This window comes from Mus musculus, chromosome 1 (assembly GCF_000001635.26).
Source record: "Mus musculus strain C57BL/6J chromosome 1, GRCm38.p6 C57BL/6J".
In the NCBI taxonomy this organism is placed as follows: Eukaryota; Metazoa; Chordata; class Mammalia; order Rodentia; family Muridae; genus Mus; species Mus musculus.
Window position 1 is genome coordinate 170,643,339 of NC_000067.6, and position 16,974 is coordinate 170,660,312.

General features: G+C 49.4%; 1 protein-coding gene across 2 annotated transcripts in view; it reads left to right on the top strand.

The window, feature by feature from the left end:
* The first annotated feature begins 1,092 nt into the window (after positions 1-1,092).
* Positions 1,093-16,974, top strand: part of Olfml2b (olfactomedin-like 2B) — a 38,359-nt gene continuing 22,477 nt past the window's right edge. Inside the window, exons 1-3 of one of the 2 annotated variants that reach the window (XM_006496901.3) lie at positions 1,093-1,757; positions 4,344-4,607; positions 6,398-6,505. In XM_006496901.3, coding sequence (XP_006496964.1) covers positions 1,584-1,757; positions 4,344-4,607; positions 6,398-6,505 — 546 coding nt within the window. In that variant the 5' untranslated portion in view covers positions 1,093-1,583. The remainder of the gene's footprint in view (positions 1,758-4,343; positions 4,608-6,397; positions 6,506-16,974) is intronic. The other variant, NM_177068.4, reaches the window with a different exon arrangement.

Below are 16,974 nucleotides of genomic sequence, written 5' to 3' on the forward strand. Positions count from 1 at the left end.
ATGAAGGAGAAGGGGAAAGGAACACTGCCTCTGGATAGAGAGGAGGCAGATGTGGCACATAGGCAAATGACAGTTTATAAAGGTAAAGGGGAAGTCCCCTGTTTAGATGAGGGGTTTATTTTTGATTGTACAGATTAATTAGGGCAGCCAAAGGGAGGGGCCCTTAATAGCCTCAGGGGGCAGGAGTCGGCCAAAAGGGGGACTAGATCTTGGTGGCTGGCTTTAGGAATGTAATGGAACGGTTTTTAACAAGGAAGATGGGCTAGGAGAAGGCAAGGCCTGCCAGAGCCATGCCTGCCATGCTCAGCTCTGCTAGAGCCCCTCAGAATCGACCTGACTCTGCTGAGTATTTCAGAGTGGCAATTGTCCCAGAAGACTTAATGCTCTTTCCAAAAGTGACACATTGTTAATCTTCATAGTAGGCATATTCAGGGTCACTAATTAAAGAGCCCAAAAGAGGACCGCACCATTACATGTATATACCCTTTAGAGATTATCTGGCCAGATAGAGAGGCCTGTCCATTTGTCCCAAACCACGGAGACTGCAAGAGACATTCCCTGTGGTAGGCGTTTGATTCTGGGAAGTCACTAGGACAAACAGAACAGCAGAGACAGCAGAGACCTGTAGCCACTCTCCATATTTTAAAAATGTATCCAACTCCCTCCACATTCTGTCAGAGGTTCAAGATGCATCCTCTGGGTGGGGGTATTATCAGGTTCTAGGGTTGTAGCAGACATGAAGATTACAATTGTTCGTAAGTTCAAAGCTTCCCGTACTCCAGATGGAGTCAAGTTCCGGAAAACAAAACAAAACAAAACAAAAACCAACAACAATAAAACACTTCAAGAGAAGAGGTCGTGTTTCTCCGCTGTCCCGGTTGCAGTCCAGGGAGCAAGTCAGGGCTCCCCCGGAGCTCGGGCGTGAAGAAAACTCGAGAAAAGGCACACGGAGTCCCTCTCGGATGACCATTTACAATCAGATGCAAGGCCAGCAGCGCCCTTCCCACGCCAGCCGGCGCCCGCTTAAGCGCAGTGGCTGAACCCTAGAGGAGGCGGGGTCCCCGGGCGCAGCGCCCAAGTCTGTGCGCTTCCCGGTCCTCCTCCTCCGGGCCGTCACTGGCTGCATCTTTCTGCCCGGCACAATAGAGGCTCCGCCCTCCCTCCGCGCCAGCCCCGCGGCGCCCTGGGCCAGCAGCCCTCCCTTGCCTCCTGCGCTGTGGCCACTGTCCATCTTGCGCCCAGTCTCCGGGTGTCCCGAGTTTCCCGGCGCTAGCCTTCCACCTGAGCTCACGCTGCTGCGGCTTGCCCTCGTCGAGCCGGCGCCCTCCTCTGCTCCCTCAGTCACCTCTTTCTTGTGTCCTCTCTGCACAGTCTAAGCTGCTGGGGTCTGGGAGGAGATGTTCAGGGTCTCTGGGGAGCACAGTCCTGCTCCACTCAGCCACACCCAGCTTTAGACGTTAGACGGTTCTCTGAACATCTACTCTTCCGGACTCCAGTGAAGCCGCCTTCCAGCCTGTCTTTGCTGAGACCTCCGACCCAAGGTGGTCTCTGTAGGGACTAAAGTCCCTACTGTCGCATCTCTCATGGCCTATCCCCTGCCATTGGTTCTCTGCTTTGCTCTGGTGGTGGCACAGGTCTGGGGGTCCACTACACCTCCCACAGGGACAAGCGAGCCCCCTGATGTGCAAACAGTGGAGCCCACGGAAGATGACATTCTGCAAAACGAGGCGGACAACCAGGAGAACGTTTTATCTCAGGTAGGATGAGGAATCGCGTGCCCACCCCTCTTGCCTTGGGGGACCTCAAGGACCTGAGGCTGGTCCTGGATGAAAGATTTATGAGCAGCTGTTTTTCTCTGTATTTTTAGTGAAGTGGATGTTCACTTTTAGTTTATCACACTATATTGCTCGTTTGGTGTTGGACAGGCTTTCTCGTAGACCAGGCTGGCTTCCAGCTCACTTTATAGCTGAGGCTAGTCTTGAACTTCTGGTCCCTCTTACCTGCACTAAGAGTGGAGATTCTACAGCCCTGACTTTAGTTTTGTTGGGTTGTGTTAAAGTACTGTGTTAAAAAGTAAGGGCATGGGTCACAACTGTGGAGTGTTTCAGGCTTACCAAGTCAGGAGAAAGGAGAGGAAAGGAAAATACCACTGAGAAGAAAGGGGTGTGTGTGTGTGTGTGTGTGTGTGTGTGTGTGTGTGTGTGTGTGTGTGTGTGTGTGTGTGATGTAATGGTTGTGAAAAGTCCCTCTTGCCTATGAGACTGCCTGTCAGAATTGGAATGTGTAAACAGGAGGACAAGTTGGAAAGGAGGCAGATGGGATAGGTATAAGCCATGGGAGGTGGTTTATGGCTTCAGAGGAGACACTCGGACAGAAGCACTTGGTGAAGACAGAGTGTGTGATGTGCTACATGTGTGATGCTTATGAGGGGGACTCCAAAACAGAGGGATTTATGTTAAGACCTGGTGTACCTGGAGTGGAGTGTCAGTGCCGAGCCACACAGTTGTGGCTGATTCCCAGAGGGGGCCAAGCGACCCAGGATGGTGATTCGTGCTGTAGTGTGTCCGTTTATGAACTAACTCAGTCCTCAGAACACCCTGATTACCAGCCCTCTCAGAGATGAAGAGCAGAAGCTAAAAGGGAAAGAGGGAGAGCCTGGCTTCCAGCATGCTCCAGCCTGCTTCTCAGGACTGTAAGGGACGCTTCTCACACTTATGTGGCACTCCTGCTTTCCAAAGCTGGCATGCTGGTGTACAGTGGGCGTCTCCTTGGTCCTTGGGATGGATACTGTCCGAGGAAGGATGCTGAGTGCGTTGCCTGTACCTCCTCCAGGCCCTCAGTCTGGGTCTTCTCTCTCCGTAGAGAGAGCTGTCAGCCCTACTTTGGGGTTGATCAAACGCTGGTTTCTTCTTTTAATAATTATGCTAACATATGCCCTATGCCCACCCATAACCTCATACTGACCCTTAAATCGAAAAGACTTCAAATCCCTCCCACTGGGACTCTGGAAAACCATAAACAAAAGCTTGCCTGAAACCGGAGCCCCCTGAAGGGAAGGAACCCACCCATCCAGGGTTCTCTAAGGAGGACTGCGTAGGAATCTAGGCAGTTTCAGAAAGGAGACGGGAACGATTTACTATCAACGTGGGGAGACTGGCTGCTTACGTCACCCCAAGCTACCTACACCTCCTGCTTCCACTGGTGGAGTCTATATTTCACAACAATCCTAAAGCAAACATTAGCTTTAGCAGAAACCCAACCGTCTCAAGGAAAACATTACATGCCTTCTTCCCGCAGACAGCAAGGAACATTTGCAGGCTCCGAGCCTACCCACCCGCTGCCATCATTAGTCAACCAAGGAACCCCTCTGCCTGGTTAGGATGGGAGCCTTAGCTTTGGGGATGAGTTGATGGGGCTTACAGGGTGAGAGGACTTTCCTCCAGGGTAGGAACAGCAGAGAGCCCGAATAGGGAGCCTGGGAGGAGCGTGTACCCAGAAGGAAATGTTTAACATTGTAGAAGCAGCAAGCACAGCTAGTTTTGTTCTGGTTTTGGCCTGGGGTTTTGGTTCAGGAGCCAAAGGAACTCTTAGACTATGTAAACGTTACCGACTCCTGGACCTGTTTTCTTTCTGCCTCTACCAGCTCTTTCTGTCAATCTAATCCATCCTTGAAGGTTCCATCCTTGAAGGTTCACATCAAATACCACCTCCTCCAAGAGGTCTTCCCTAGATCCCAGGTAGAGCCTCATCTCCTAGCACAAGTGTTATCTCAGCTCTTCAGGGGCTTGAAGCATTGTCTAGTCTGGGTGGCTTATTTACAGTGGTCTCCATGGGAACAGGCTCTTTGCCTGGCCATCACTACCACTCAGTGTACTTTGTACTGGCGTGAGGAGGTACTCTGTAAGTCATGAATGAATGAAGCCCGTAGTCCTCACAAAGACCAGTTTTCTGATCCCTCTTTCAACTCTGTCTCTATTTCTAATATAAACCTGGATTGGAGCTGAGGGGCAGGGCTATTGAAAGAATGAGGTTTGGTTTTTGTTGTTTGTTTGTTTTGGGTTTTTTTTTCTTCTTTTAATGCTAAAAGGTTAAGGCTCTGCTGTGAAATACACATCTTTTCAAGGCCTTCATGCAAGAAGAACCCTGAGTGTGTTCGAGAAAATGTCTGTGTCAGCGAATTATGATCGATGACTTGTTCTCTCCACGGCTCAGGGCTGAATGCAGTCTCTGGCTAGGGCAACACATTTGGCAAAATGACATGACCGCATCCTTGAGGAACACACATTTGCATACCTCCAGCTCAGTCTCTCTCTCTCTCTCTTTCTCTCTCTCTCTGTGTATAGCTGCTGGGAGACTATGACAAGGTCAAGGCTGTGTCTGAGGGCTCTGACTGTCAGTGCAAGTGTGTGGTGAGACCGCTGGGCCGAGATGCCTGCCAGAGGATCAACCAGGGGGCTTCCAGGAAGGAAGACTTCTACACTGTGGAAACCATCACCTCGGGCTCATCCTGTAAATGTGCTTGTGTTGCTCCTCCGTCTGCCGTCAATCCCTGTGAGGGAGACTTCAGGCTCCAGAAGCTTCGGGAGGCTGACAGCCGAGATTTGAAGGTAGGAGCTGGTATGAGGCGGTTCGTGGGGTGAGAGGGTACCTCGGGGACCTAGGAAACTACAGACTCACAGCTGGGCGTGGAAAGCCTTTGAAGAGGGTCAGGCCTGGGCCCTGGAGTCTTCAGTGTGGATATGAGGTTGATTTAACAAACTTTCAGCTCTGAAGTCAGTGAGAGACTGGTTGTCGGGGGTGGGGGTGGGGAGCAATTTATGCCCTATGCCAGAAGAACCAGAGAGGCCAGGCCTAGGAGGAGCTGCCAGGACCATCTGGCTAAAATAACTCAGTGTTCTCCAGGAAAATCACTGTCACAATTCTCTGTCAGTCTCCCATGTACATAGACGCTGTAAGGCTCAAAGAGCAATGGACGAGCCCTCTGGTCCTGGCACCATCACTGGAATGACCTGTTCTGCTCAGGTCTTTACATTGCTCCTGAGCTGGTGTTCTGCAGTGTGGGGAAATTTAGACCTCTGTGGGCAGCCCCATGGCCAGCTGAGGGCTTCAGCCACTCCTGCTCTTCGTTTTTCCCTTGCAGTGTGGGATGCTTGCAGTGTGGGATGCTCAGACTGATTTGTGTGCCAGTCAAAGTTGCGTGACCCTCCTTCACGTCTCTGAGCTCAGCCTCCTTGAATACAATGTGGATGACCCTGGAGGTTCTGAGAACACTGATGGATGGCACTTACTGAGTAGATAAGGGGAGATAGCTATGGCTTCTGCTGGTACACACAGTGGCAGTCACTGATTGCTCTTTAAGCAGAGAAGTGTTCAACAGGACAAGAGATGGCCCAGGTTTGGCCACGTGACTCAAGGTGGTAGCTCTGTAGAACTACTTTCTGAACCCAGAGCCAGAGTTGTTCAGCTCAAAGGTTGGAATCTGGGAGATTCCTAGGACCACACCAGGCAAACTTTCTACTTAGGAATCAGAAACATCATATTAATCAATTGTGGGATCCCTGGGGTGAAAGGAGACTTTCTGAATGTTCAGTGTTTCTGTGTGGAGTTCTTCACTTGGAAGTGAAGGTGGTGGATGGTGGTGGAAGCAAGGAGGTGGATGGAAAGCAGAAATGACAAAGACATTGCCCAGCATCTCCCAGGTTCAGGTCTTTGGTAGGAAGGCTCTTTTCTGCATCTTGTCTACACTTTAGTCTGAGCTCTGCCAGCCCTGGATGCTGCCAGAGCCTAGACTATCAGAGGAAGGTAGTATTTGGAAGAGACAAGAAGGATGCATGCCCTGAGGCAGGTTACCACCTCAGACATGGGCCACTGGGCTGGTTCTATTCCAGGATCAGTTTAGGATTTTTTTTTTTTTTGTACTGAGAAGACTGCGGGAGCCTTTCAGGGCCTTTAGTCCAGGATAAAGTTAAGGGTTTCAGAAGGATGCCCCCAAGGTGTTGACATTTTAGGCTGCTATGCTGAGTATTATGGGTCTGATACAGATCTCGAGAGATCAGAGGTAGAAAGGCCCTGAAGAAGCTTAGAGTCTGGTAAGAAAGGCTGACCTGTTTTGTAACGGACACTGATAGCCCATGAAAATTGCTAGACCTCTGGTTCACTTGTTCACATGTTCATGGAAGGCCATCTAATTGTCTTATTTTGAAGGCAGAATACATATCACAGCTGGGGCCTGTCTAAGTCCTTCCTTACACAGATGTGCTTCTGAGGCCACCTCTCAATTCCTGGCTAGTGGGTTCCCTGTAGAGCCTCTGACATGGACATCTAAAAGGAAACTTCCTCCCTGGGGCTCTGTTGGCCCTAACCTTGAACTAACTAACCCTCTGTTCTTGCTTCTTAGCTGTCTACAATTATAGACCTGTTGGAAGGTGCTTTCTACGGCCTGGACCTCCTAAAGCTGCATTCGGTTACCACTAAACTCGTGGGGCGAGTGGATAAACTGGAGGAGGTAAGGAAGAGTCTAGTCTTGCTATCTCTCTTGCAATCGAGCCCCCAAAGGATATAATACTTTACTGTTCCTTATTCAGCTCTACTGGAAGAAGTCCATGGACTGGTGCTATTGACTGGCATCTAGCTCTTGTGCCCAAACAGTTGCTGCTTCAAGCACAAACCTATAAACATCAGTTTTGGAGTGTTACTCGAAGTCAGTGGTTCTCAGCCTTCCTAACACTGTGACCCATTAACACAGTTCCTCATGTTGTGGTGACTCCCAACCACAAAATTATTTTTATTGCTACTTCATAACTGTAACTTCACTACTGTTATGAATCATAATATAAATATCTGATAGCTAGGATATTTGATATGTGACCCCTGTGAAAGGGTTGTTTGACACCAACCCCCAAAGAGGTTTCAACCACAGGTTGAGAACCATTGCTTTAAGTGGTAGATTTAGTAATGCAATGACCACAAGCAGATTGATATTCCTCATGGAATGCATAGGTTTTGAGGGTTCTGTCATGGCAAATCTGAGGTTCTTTTCTGAATGATGGATAGATATGAGAAAGGAAGGGTCTCTAATTTATGCAGAAAGAACAGCAGACTCGGGGTTAGCAGATCGAGGTAGACTGTCTGCGACTACCAAGTAGCTATACCCCACCCCACTCATGATATCCTGCCCACTTTGTATGGTTGTCCAGGGGACAAAAGGCACACTGGCCATGGTGGAATGACTTCAAGACTCGTTAAATTAAATGCAGCATCTGGATTAGGACCAAAGAGAGATGAAAATAAACATTCCCACAATGCACTGCTAGGAATCCTGGGCCAGAGAAGACGAACCACAGCATTCATCATTAGCTAGCTCACATTCCCTTCACTCTGAAAAGGTATTCCCAGAGAGGCCTGTGAGACTTTGAGATAGCTTAGTTGGTTAAAGGTGCTTGATGCCTGCCTCTTTATCTGAGTTTAATCCCTGGGACCCCCCCCCCCCGCCACACACACACACAGGAGCAGTGGTGGGGGTGGGAGGAAGAGATAGAGATTTTTAATTTCCCAAAAGTCAGTCATGGTAGCCCATGCCTGTAATGGGGCATCACTCGGGAAGCAGAGGCAAGAGGATCATACATTCAAAGCCGGCTTGAACTCCATAGCAAGACTTGTCTCAAAACACATTCCCAAAAAGTTAACTCAGGTTCTTTTGCCACCACCTGTAAGTTTAGACTCTTCCATGCCAAGTGTGCTATGGAGGGTCCAAGGTCTGCAACCTGGGTCTGCAGACAGAGTGAGGCAGCCACACACGGACTGCATCACCCCCTCTACTCTGCCCTCTCTCACCAGAAGGACTGTCTGGAGAGGCAGGTCTGTGGTAGCTAGAATGTTGAGACAGATTGCTCATTACCATCTCGCTCAAAACAGAATCCATGCCTGGGCAGCATCCTCCCTATGGTAACTGCTTCCTTATTCTCCCAGATGGGTTGGTTCTGAAGAGATCCAACCAGAATCCAGAGCCTGGAAGCACCCTGTTCCCAGAGTCCCCTAGAACTGCCCAAATATGGGATGTCCCTTTAAGAAAACCAATTGACGGCCACCTCTTCTACTTTTATTTGACCTTGACAGCCACATAGTTTCCATTCCTTCTAGCAAGCACAGTTTGGGAAAGATAGCTTTGTGAGAGGACACTAGAGGCCAAGGTCAGACACCCAGCCTCAGAGGCGGCCAGTGGGATAGACTCTGCAGAACAGCCAAGCCCATTCCGCTGCTGCAGACCCTCCTCTGGCCAAGGTTAGAAGTGGGAGGAGTCTGGTGCAGTACAATGCCCCAGCAGGGTGGTACTGAGTCACTCTGGGGTCTTGTCTCAATCGTCATAGTGACAAGAGTATATATCTCTTTTCAAACCTCGCCTGTTTAGTAGCCAGCGCTGGACTTTTATAATAATAATCCCTATATTTACACAGCATTTTGCAGGTTTTTTTTTTAAACATTCCATATACATTTAGTGATTTGTTTCTGTGAGCTGGGCAGGATGTGAACCCTCAGGAAATTCCATGGCTTGCCTGAAATCAAGAAAAAAAGAAGCCCAGGGCTGGGTTCTGGTTCAGGCCCTTCTGGGTCTGGTCCAGGGCTCTTTCTAATCAATCTCAGAAGTTCCTTCGAATCCTTGTTGTCAGCCCTGTAGGCATCAGTTTTTCCTAACCAGAGTTTAAAAACAATAGTTTATCCAAGGGAGTTTCTAGGCAGGACTGTGGCTGTACCCCATATGCATGGTGATCCAGCTCCGTGGAGCCTTCCCTAAACCAGACGATCTCGGGCGACAGGTCACTGTGCTGACAGGAGTCTTCTGACCCATGACGTGAAGCACTGTATCTTAGATTGAAGTGGAATCGGGCTTGTGCAGCCTGTCTGTCTGGGCTATGCAGTAATTGAAAAGGCAGAATGTTGGGTAAATGGAAAAAACACTCCCTCTCTCCAGCCTGGCCGGCTCTGTGGGAGGAATGGAAGTACCATTCTGATCCCACTCCTTGCAGATTCTTGAGTCCCAAGGGGATCTCTCTGGAAGTCAGATAAGACTAAAAGAGGTCAGGTTGGAGGGGCCGTCTTCTCAGAGTAAGGTGGCTGCTTGGCTGTGCAAGTGGGCACACGTGTGCACATCTGTCTCGGGCATAGAGGAGACGGTAGGCATGGAAACCTCATTTGCTGATGAAAGAGGAAGGAAGAAGAGAGGTGAGTGGTTCAGAGCCTCCCCACTCTCGGTAAAATCCTCCCTGGCAGCGCTGCCTGGCGGCTGAGTTTAACCTTTTATTTTAAGTGAAGGAAAACAAATACACGCTTAGGCAAATGCACAGTGAACACACAGCTTGACAGCTCACTATAATGAGAACTTCTGAGCACCCACCACCCAGCTGAAGATGCGGTGATGTCAGCACACACCCACAACCCCCTGCGCCTTCCCAGGCTTGCCCCCAGGGAAGCTTGATATCATCTTCCTTGTGTTCTTTCTCCTTTAAAAAAAATGTTCTTTTAAAGATTTATTTATTCCATTTTTTATGTGTTTGTGTGTTTGCCTTCATGAATGCATATGTACCGCATGCCTGCCTGGTTTTACCGAGAGAAGTCAGAAGAGGGCATCGGGTCCCCTTGAACTAGAGTTACAGATGGTTGGGAGCCACCATGTGGTTGCTGGGAACTGAAACCCTGTCCTCTGCAAGAGCTGCCAGTGCTCTTAGCCAGGGATCCACCTCTCAGCCCCCTCCTTGCTTTTCTGTATAGGTTTCTTCTCTAAGGATGAGTCCTTACTATGATAGTTTCATCTACGTTTGAACTTGGAGTATATAGAATCCTACAGAACACGTGTGTCTTCACGAACGTGTATGTGCTGAGCTGCTATCACTCAGCTTCACATTTTTAACATTTAACGGTTGCTTTTGTGTCTTATGATCCACCCATTTTTATTCCTGTGTACTGTTTTACTATATAGATATAATGCAATTTTTCTATCCATTTGGTGATGGTACACATGCGATTTATTTCCAGATTCATATTCAGAATAGCTCAGGAGCACCGCTGTGTATGAATAGCCTTGTGCATATAACCTGGCACATGCTTGCTTGCAGCTTTTATTACATAGGACAAGTAATGGAGTGAATGGCTCATTAGTTAGCTTAGACCAGTGCTTCTCAACCTTCCTAATACTGTGACCCTTTAATACAGCTCCTTGGGTTGTGGTGATCCCCCAACCATAAGATATTTCATTGCTACTGTTATGAATCATAATGCCAATATCCGAGACTGATATGCAGCCCAAGTGGTTGTGACCCAAAGGTTGAGAACTGCTGTCTCAGACTTTAAGGGAATGTTGTCAAACAGTCTTCTCAAGTGAGTATAAGTTTATACTGCCTCAGACAGATATGAACCTTCACCAGCACTTGAAAATATCAGGCTTTCTATTTGGGGAAGGGGGATATACTGGAGTGAAACCGTTTTGTTAAGTTCCAAAATCTGAGCCCCAAACACCTTTCCTAGTCACTCTGGGGAGGCCTGAAACATGCACCCTGCTTCTGAAACCAGTCCACCAAGAAGAAACAGCCAAACGTCTTCAACATGGAAGGCTCAAGCTGCCCCAGCTTCTGCCAATGGCTGGGGAGGGGAGGGGAATTCAGAGACAGTGATGGGGGAGTTGGATTTGAAAGGTAGCCAGACACAGAACATATATACCAGGAGAGATGTGAATTGGAATTTCCGGAGGGAAACCTATAGCTTCCAAAGACAACAAGAAACCCCGCCCATTCCATACAGACCTGGGTGGCACTGACTCAGTGTAAGAAAAGATTTTTCATCCTGAACTACAGGTGTGCCAAGGACACTTACAGAGACTTACAGGCTGCCTAAGCCTGAAAGTGGGTTTTAAAGGCTCAGGATTTGAAGTATGAGCTGTGGCATCGAGTACAGCATACTGCTCCCAGGATCAGATGTATTCACAGGCAGAGGACATAGTGGAGGGGAGACGGTTGAGAGAACCAGCTCTCTTGTGGAGGCTCTATGGGGTGAGATTTCCATAAAATATGCAAATCTTTGTGGAGTCCCCCCTCCAAATGCAGGACACCTATAAATGCTTTTGTATAAGTATTTAAATATGCCTGTCTATCATTGTGTATATACATTTCTATATGTGTGGTTGCATCGCCCATACCTGTAAGACACATGATGCAAGCAAGCTGTGCTCACTTGTAATCCCAGCCTCTAGGTGCTGGTGGCGAGATGATTCACATATTCAAGTATTGCTATAGGGAGTTCAAGGCCAGCCTAGCTAACCTAAGACACCATCTCAAACAACAGCAAAGAAAGAAAACCAAATACATGCGTGCCTACGTGTTTTCGAAGCACAATTTCTGTTGCTGAGCTCTGCCCCTCCTGGTATGTGGCTTTTCCTTTGACCCTGTGCACAGATGAGCATTTGGTGGGGGGGCACGACATTGGGGAGCATTTTCTCCAGATACCATTGCCTCTGAGGAAGGTTTTCCAGGTGCAGAATTAGCCCTCTCCCTAGGATACCCTTGCTCAGGCATTGATGCCGTTCTCCCCCAAATCTGAAGCTCTGTTGGCTTCTGTGTTTCTGGCTCAGAAGGCAACATCAGAGGAACATTCCTTACTCGGGGGCTATGTATTTGCACTAACGTATAGGAAAATGTAATTTTCACCTGTGCAAAGCTGGCAGTGAGTTAGGGGAAACCGTTGCTTTCCAAGTGACCCTCTCACCTTGGCTCCCATCCATCAAAACATCCCAAGTGCTCACTCTCCCGATCAAAACCGCCTCTTCAGAAGGGCTCTCTGTAGTCTTCTCTCCCTTGTGGCTTCCTTAAGTGTGGCTTTGGAGAGGAAGGTCCGTCGCGTCTCCAGCAGAGTACACTCTGCAGAGGCCGAGGGTCAGTGATGTTTTCAATATACATTTCAGCTTTCCTTAATTCAATTTACATCTTAATATGAGTTCAAGCCAACGAATCACCTCTCCTGGGGTTGTATATGCTTCATATCTAATTTGCCACTGTGGAATGCAAGCCTTACTTCTTGGCTAAAGGTATAGGAGTCAGCCTTCCATCTGTTGGCTTACGAACAGCCCATAGCTGCCAGGACATAAGGGAGCATATGGCTTGGTTTGGGGGTGTCTGAGGCTTCCGACTAACATGGAAACTCATCTCTGGGGATATAGGACTTATCTGGTCTGACTCCCTTTCCAAGTTTGGGATCCCCTGAGGGCAGCTGGGTAGTTGTGTTCTTTGTTCCCCAGTCCTGGCCCAGCAGCACCTGACACACACAGGATGCTCAGCAGCTGTTTAGTTGGGGGAGGATTTGGAGCAGCAGCTGGTGGCTCCCTTACCGTGTCTGCCTGCTCCACCAGCTGTGGTCAGAGGGACTGGGCTACAGCCTCTCTGCCCTGCCATCAGGAGCATCAGCTGCTCCCAGCTGCTCTTCCCACTCACTCCAGCTCCCTCGGTAAGAGCTGGGAGACAGCTGTCAGCTAGGGTGGCTGTCTCTGACCACCTGCTCTGGGTTGTAACCCTGAGGGCTTAGAAGGGGAGGAGACAGTAGACCCCATTCACCCCAACACATGTGTACAATACTGTTGCAAGACCACTTCAAGCTTGCTATTATCAGTATTTGAGCCTGGTGTGCACCTAGCCGTATCTTCCAGGTAGCCTGCTGCATGACTTGGGAGCAACATTTGGCTTACATGTTTGGCCCAGCTGCTTCTGCCAAGCATCTTATGTATCCCAGGATCCTTTCTTTCCAGCCTGCCTCAGCCATACCATCCATAGTTCTTCTTTACTTTCACATCTGAGCATCTGCTTCTATGACTGTAAGGGCTATTCAGCATCACCTCCAGGCCTGATTCACCCTAAGCGCTAAGCCACACACAACCCTTTGTCTGTTCTCTGTAGCAAGCCTGGGTGCGGTGGATGCCTTCATTCTTCCTCCAGATGGCCTGGAGAGGTATCATTGACTGCTTAGTTACATAGCCTGGCTGGGAACTCCAGAGCCGTTCTCCCCGCATTCTCTTCTTGGTTCTGGTTAGAAAGGCAAGGCCATAGAGAGATGCCAGAGCTCTGCCACCTTTCTCTCTGATTCTGACAGTTTTGCCCTAAGCAAGGCATCAATGGTACCTTCTGTCTCTACCTACCATGTCCACCCTCGTCCAATAGCTATGAAAGTCCAAGGTAGAATTTGCACCCCAAGGACACTCTTTCCCCATGCCCTCCCCCCCCAGTGTGCGGACTTGGATGCATTGGCTTCTACACCTCAGCAGAGTGTTTGCTGACCAGCTACTGAGCTGTGTGCTCAGGAACGCCCAGGCTGAGCCCAGTTCCAACTATGTGTTGTTTCTGCATTGCCTAGGGACTCTGCCCAGCTCACACGCTCTCTTCCTCTGCTCTTTGTACCTCTAGCCACAGCTAGCACTGGTACCTTTACCCCTTTGATCGTATGGGCTTAGCTGATAGTCTGCCATGCCTAGCTGCATGTCTCTCTAGCACGTGGCACTTCTTCATTGAACACTCCCCAGTTCCCTAGCTCTGCCTAGTCTAGGGACTCATAGCCAAGCGTCCAGATCTTTAATTGTGATCAGCCTTCTGTTCCAGCCCTCTGGGGTGCCTGCTCTTTCAATTCCCTCCCCACCCTCCACTTAATGGTGCCAGGATCCTTGGCAGGGACCATGTAGTATGCTGGCTTAAGCCAGATAGGCATCCTTCTCTCTGTCTTCAATGCACTCTCCGTGAGGCAAGTTATATACATCGTAAATGTCATGGTCGCAGTTGTCCCAGAGGGGAAGAGCTCAAGGAATGAGGTCATGCAGTTCACTTATTTGCCAGGGTAGGATCCTAAGCACTCGGACTGAGTAAATGCCACACCCCACACCTCCAAGAAATGCCCCACAAAAGGCCCTTGGTGTGAGGAAGGCAGAGCCTTAGGGAGGGCCAGCAGCCATGCCTGGGAGGTGTCTGAGTGGAGGTAGCCACAAAGGGGCTGCTGCTGCTCCTGCCCTGGGGACATCAGCTGGCTCAGCCCAGCAGGCTGATGGGGGTGAGAGGGGTGATGCCACCTCCAGCCTAATGTTTATTCAGGCGGCCACCAGGCTTTGCTGTTCCCACGAGGGAAATTCACTATACAGCACCTCTGGGTTTTTCAGAGCTGGCCTGCCTCAAACCCTCTTCTGTGGAAATCCCAAATAATAGCCTCGCTGAAATCAGAAAGGGGATTGAAGTCTATAAATCAGTGGGCAGCAAACCCCTGAGACCCTGGTGGGCAGGAGGGAGGAGTTGTACCTGTGGGCTGCTGTGACCGCCCAGAGAGTATTGCGCTGAAGCCCACGCTCAGGGGTGTCAGAAACCAGGGGGGCTGCCTTTCACGTAGTGAAGATACTCAAGCCCACATGCCCCACCAGCCTGAGCACTCCAAGAGAGGAGCAGTTTGGGTGGAGTTCTGGGGCTGAGAACACAACTCAGCACCCTGGGAGTGTTGTCCCAGCCCTCGGTGGGGGTCAGTACTAGCCTCTGTTATGTTACATTGTGTCTGCCCAGTCCTGTTCTCTGGTCATGCTTGCTCCTTGTTTGGTCTGTTGCTTACTTTCCTCTCACTGAAGGTGATCTTCCTTCCCCAGGGTGGGTTCAGCACCAGTCTTGCTCACTAAGCCTCACACGGCCCTCCTCAGCATCCACGTACTAACAAAGACATTTCACAGCTGTCTCTGCATTGTCCGGCTTTGTTCTCTGTCTCAGGATAAGAAGCCGTGGCAGGAGCAGCTGCTCTATGCTCGTTATTATGGATTCCAGAGACCAGGACAGGAACCTTTCCGCTCACCCAGGATGACCTCGGCTGATACAAATAGCTTGGTTCCCACTTCTTGTTCACTCCTTCTAAGAGCTACCTGCAGCTTCTTTTTAAAGCAGTATTCACTCCTCAAACTCCCAGACGGACCCAGCATACCTGGAGATTTCTGGGAAATGCAGGTTGTTATTCTGCAGGTCTGGGACAAGCTCCTGATGGTGCTGGTGGTCTCTTGTCCATACTTTGAGCGGTGAGGATCTGTGGGAGCCCAGCATCCTGGTTTGCTCAGCTGATGCATGAGTGTAAGGCCTTTTGTACATCTGAAAGCAAACTGTAAGGCTACTCTGGCATCTTTAAAGCGCTTGGTACTGCTGAGGGCTGGCTGGACTGGTTGGGTACCTTCAGTGGACCAGTAAGTGAACTTCAGGAGCAACGGCCAGCAGGCTGGTGATGAGTCAGCGCTGCCACTTTTATTTATTTATTTATTTATTTATTTATTTATTTTTATTATTATTATCATTATTATTATTTTGAGACAGGGTTTCTCTGTATAGCCCCAGCTGTCCTGGAACTCACTCTGTAGACCAGGCTGGCCTCGAACTCAGAAATCTGCTTGCCTCTGCCTCCCAAGTGCTGGGATTAAAGGTGTGTGCCACCACTGCCCAGCTATTTATTATTATTGTGAGTATGTATCATAAGTGTATGCATGCCTCAGCATGCATGTAGAAGACAACCTTGTGGTGTTGTTCCTCTCCTTCCAACTTTCTGTGGGCTCTGAGAATTGAACTTGTGTCTCCGGGCTTTTGAAACAAGTATCTTTGCTCTCGGGCGGTCCTACGAGCCCTCTGCCAGTGTTTTAAAATGACAGTTACCAAATCCCATCCTTACTGTAGGCCTCAGCAGCCTCTCTAGTATGAAAGGTTAGGCCTGAATGTCCGTTCCAACGGTGATGCTACGAACAATAGCGACCCAGTATTTTCCTTATGCATTCAGATGTATCAAATTCAATCTTCATAATCATGCGTAGGGAATGGTCCAGTAATGTCAACCTTTTATTGATGAGAAACGGATATGGGTAGAGTTTAAATGATTTGCCTAAGATCACAGAGCTGGGGATAGCAGCAGTGAGGCATGAGCTGAACGCCCTCCTCCTTACCTATGGCTTCAGCCACTGCGGCTCCGAAAGCTTGTCAGGAGAGACCACACACACTCACTCAGGGTGAGTTCTCCAAAGGAGACCCTTTCTCATAGACTAGCTGCCACAGCTGACGCTGTGCAGTTCAGAGAGTCTGGCTTGGGCTAAGCGCCAGAGAACACGGTGAGCCGTTTGAGGGCTCGAGATGGGATGGCCCTAGGATGCTGTGCTGACCATTTTGGAGCCTGGAAAATGTAACAAGAATCTACTGGGCTCCCCGGGCGGCCCTCATAGGAGCCCTGGAGCCACGGTGTCTGGGTGTCACCGTCTTCTTGGATATACGAACATCACCTTGGCTCTGAGCCACCAGGCTCCCTTCTAGGACATTAGTAGTAGCACCATTACCAGGCTTCAGGGTTGTGCCTGGAGATGTCTGAGCTTTTGCACGTCCCATGTCTGGTAAAAGGTGGAGAGCAATAGGTCTTCTCTTTCACTTGGTTTCTTTCTCTACTAACCTTACCAACTTCAGAAACAGTGCCCGAAGGTGAACACATCCGACGTCTAATTGGCATTGATTTTGCATACATGTGGTTGTGGAACTGGGTATTGAACTGAGGACCTCACACACGCTAGGAGAATGCTCTACTATGGGCTGTATCCTCAGCTCTTTTTGTGTCTTTCATTTTGACAGTAACTTGCCAAGGCTGGCCTTTAGCCTGCTCTGTATCCTAGGCTAGCCTTGAGCCTGCTCAGTATTCCAGGCTAGCTTCAAGCTTGTCATATTTTGTTGCAGCCTTCTTTATTATTATTATTATTTATTTATTCCCTTTACAACCCAATATCAGCCCTTCCTCTCCTCCCAGTACCCCCTCACGCAAGTCCCTCTCCTCCATTCTCTCTTCCCTTTCTCTTTTGAGAAGGGAAAGTTCCCCTCTGGGTGTTAAACACCTCCCCCTCCCATGGCACATTGAGTCCCTGTGGGACTAGGCACATTCTCTCCCACTGAGGCCCAGAGAAGGCTATCC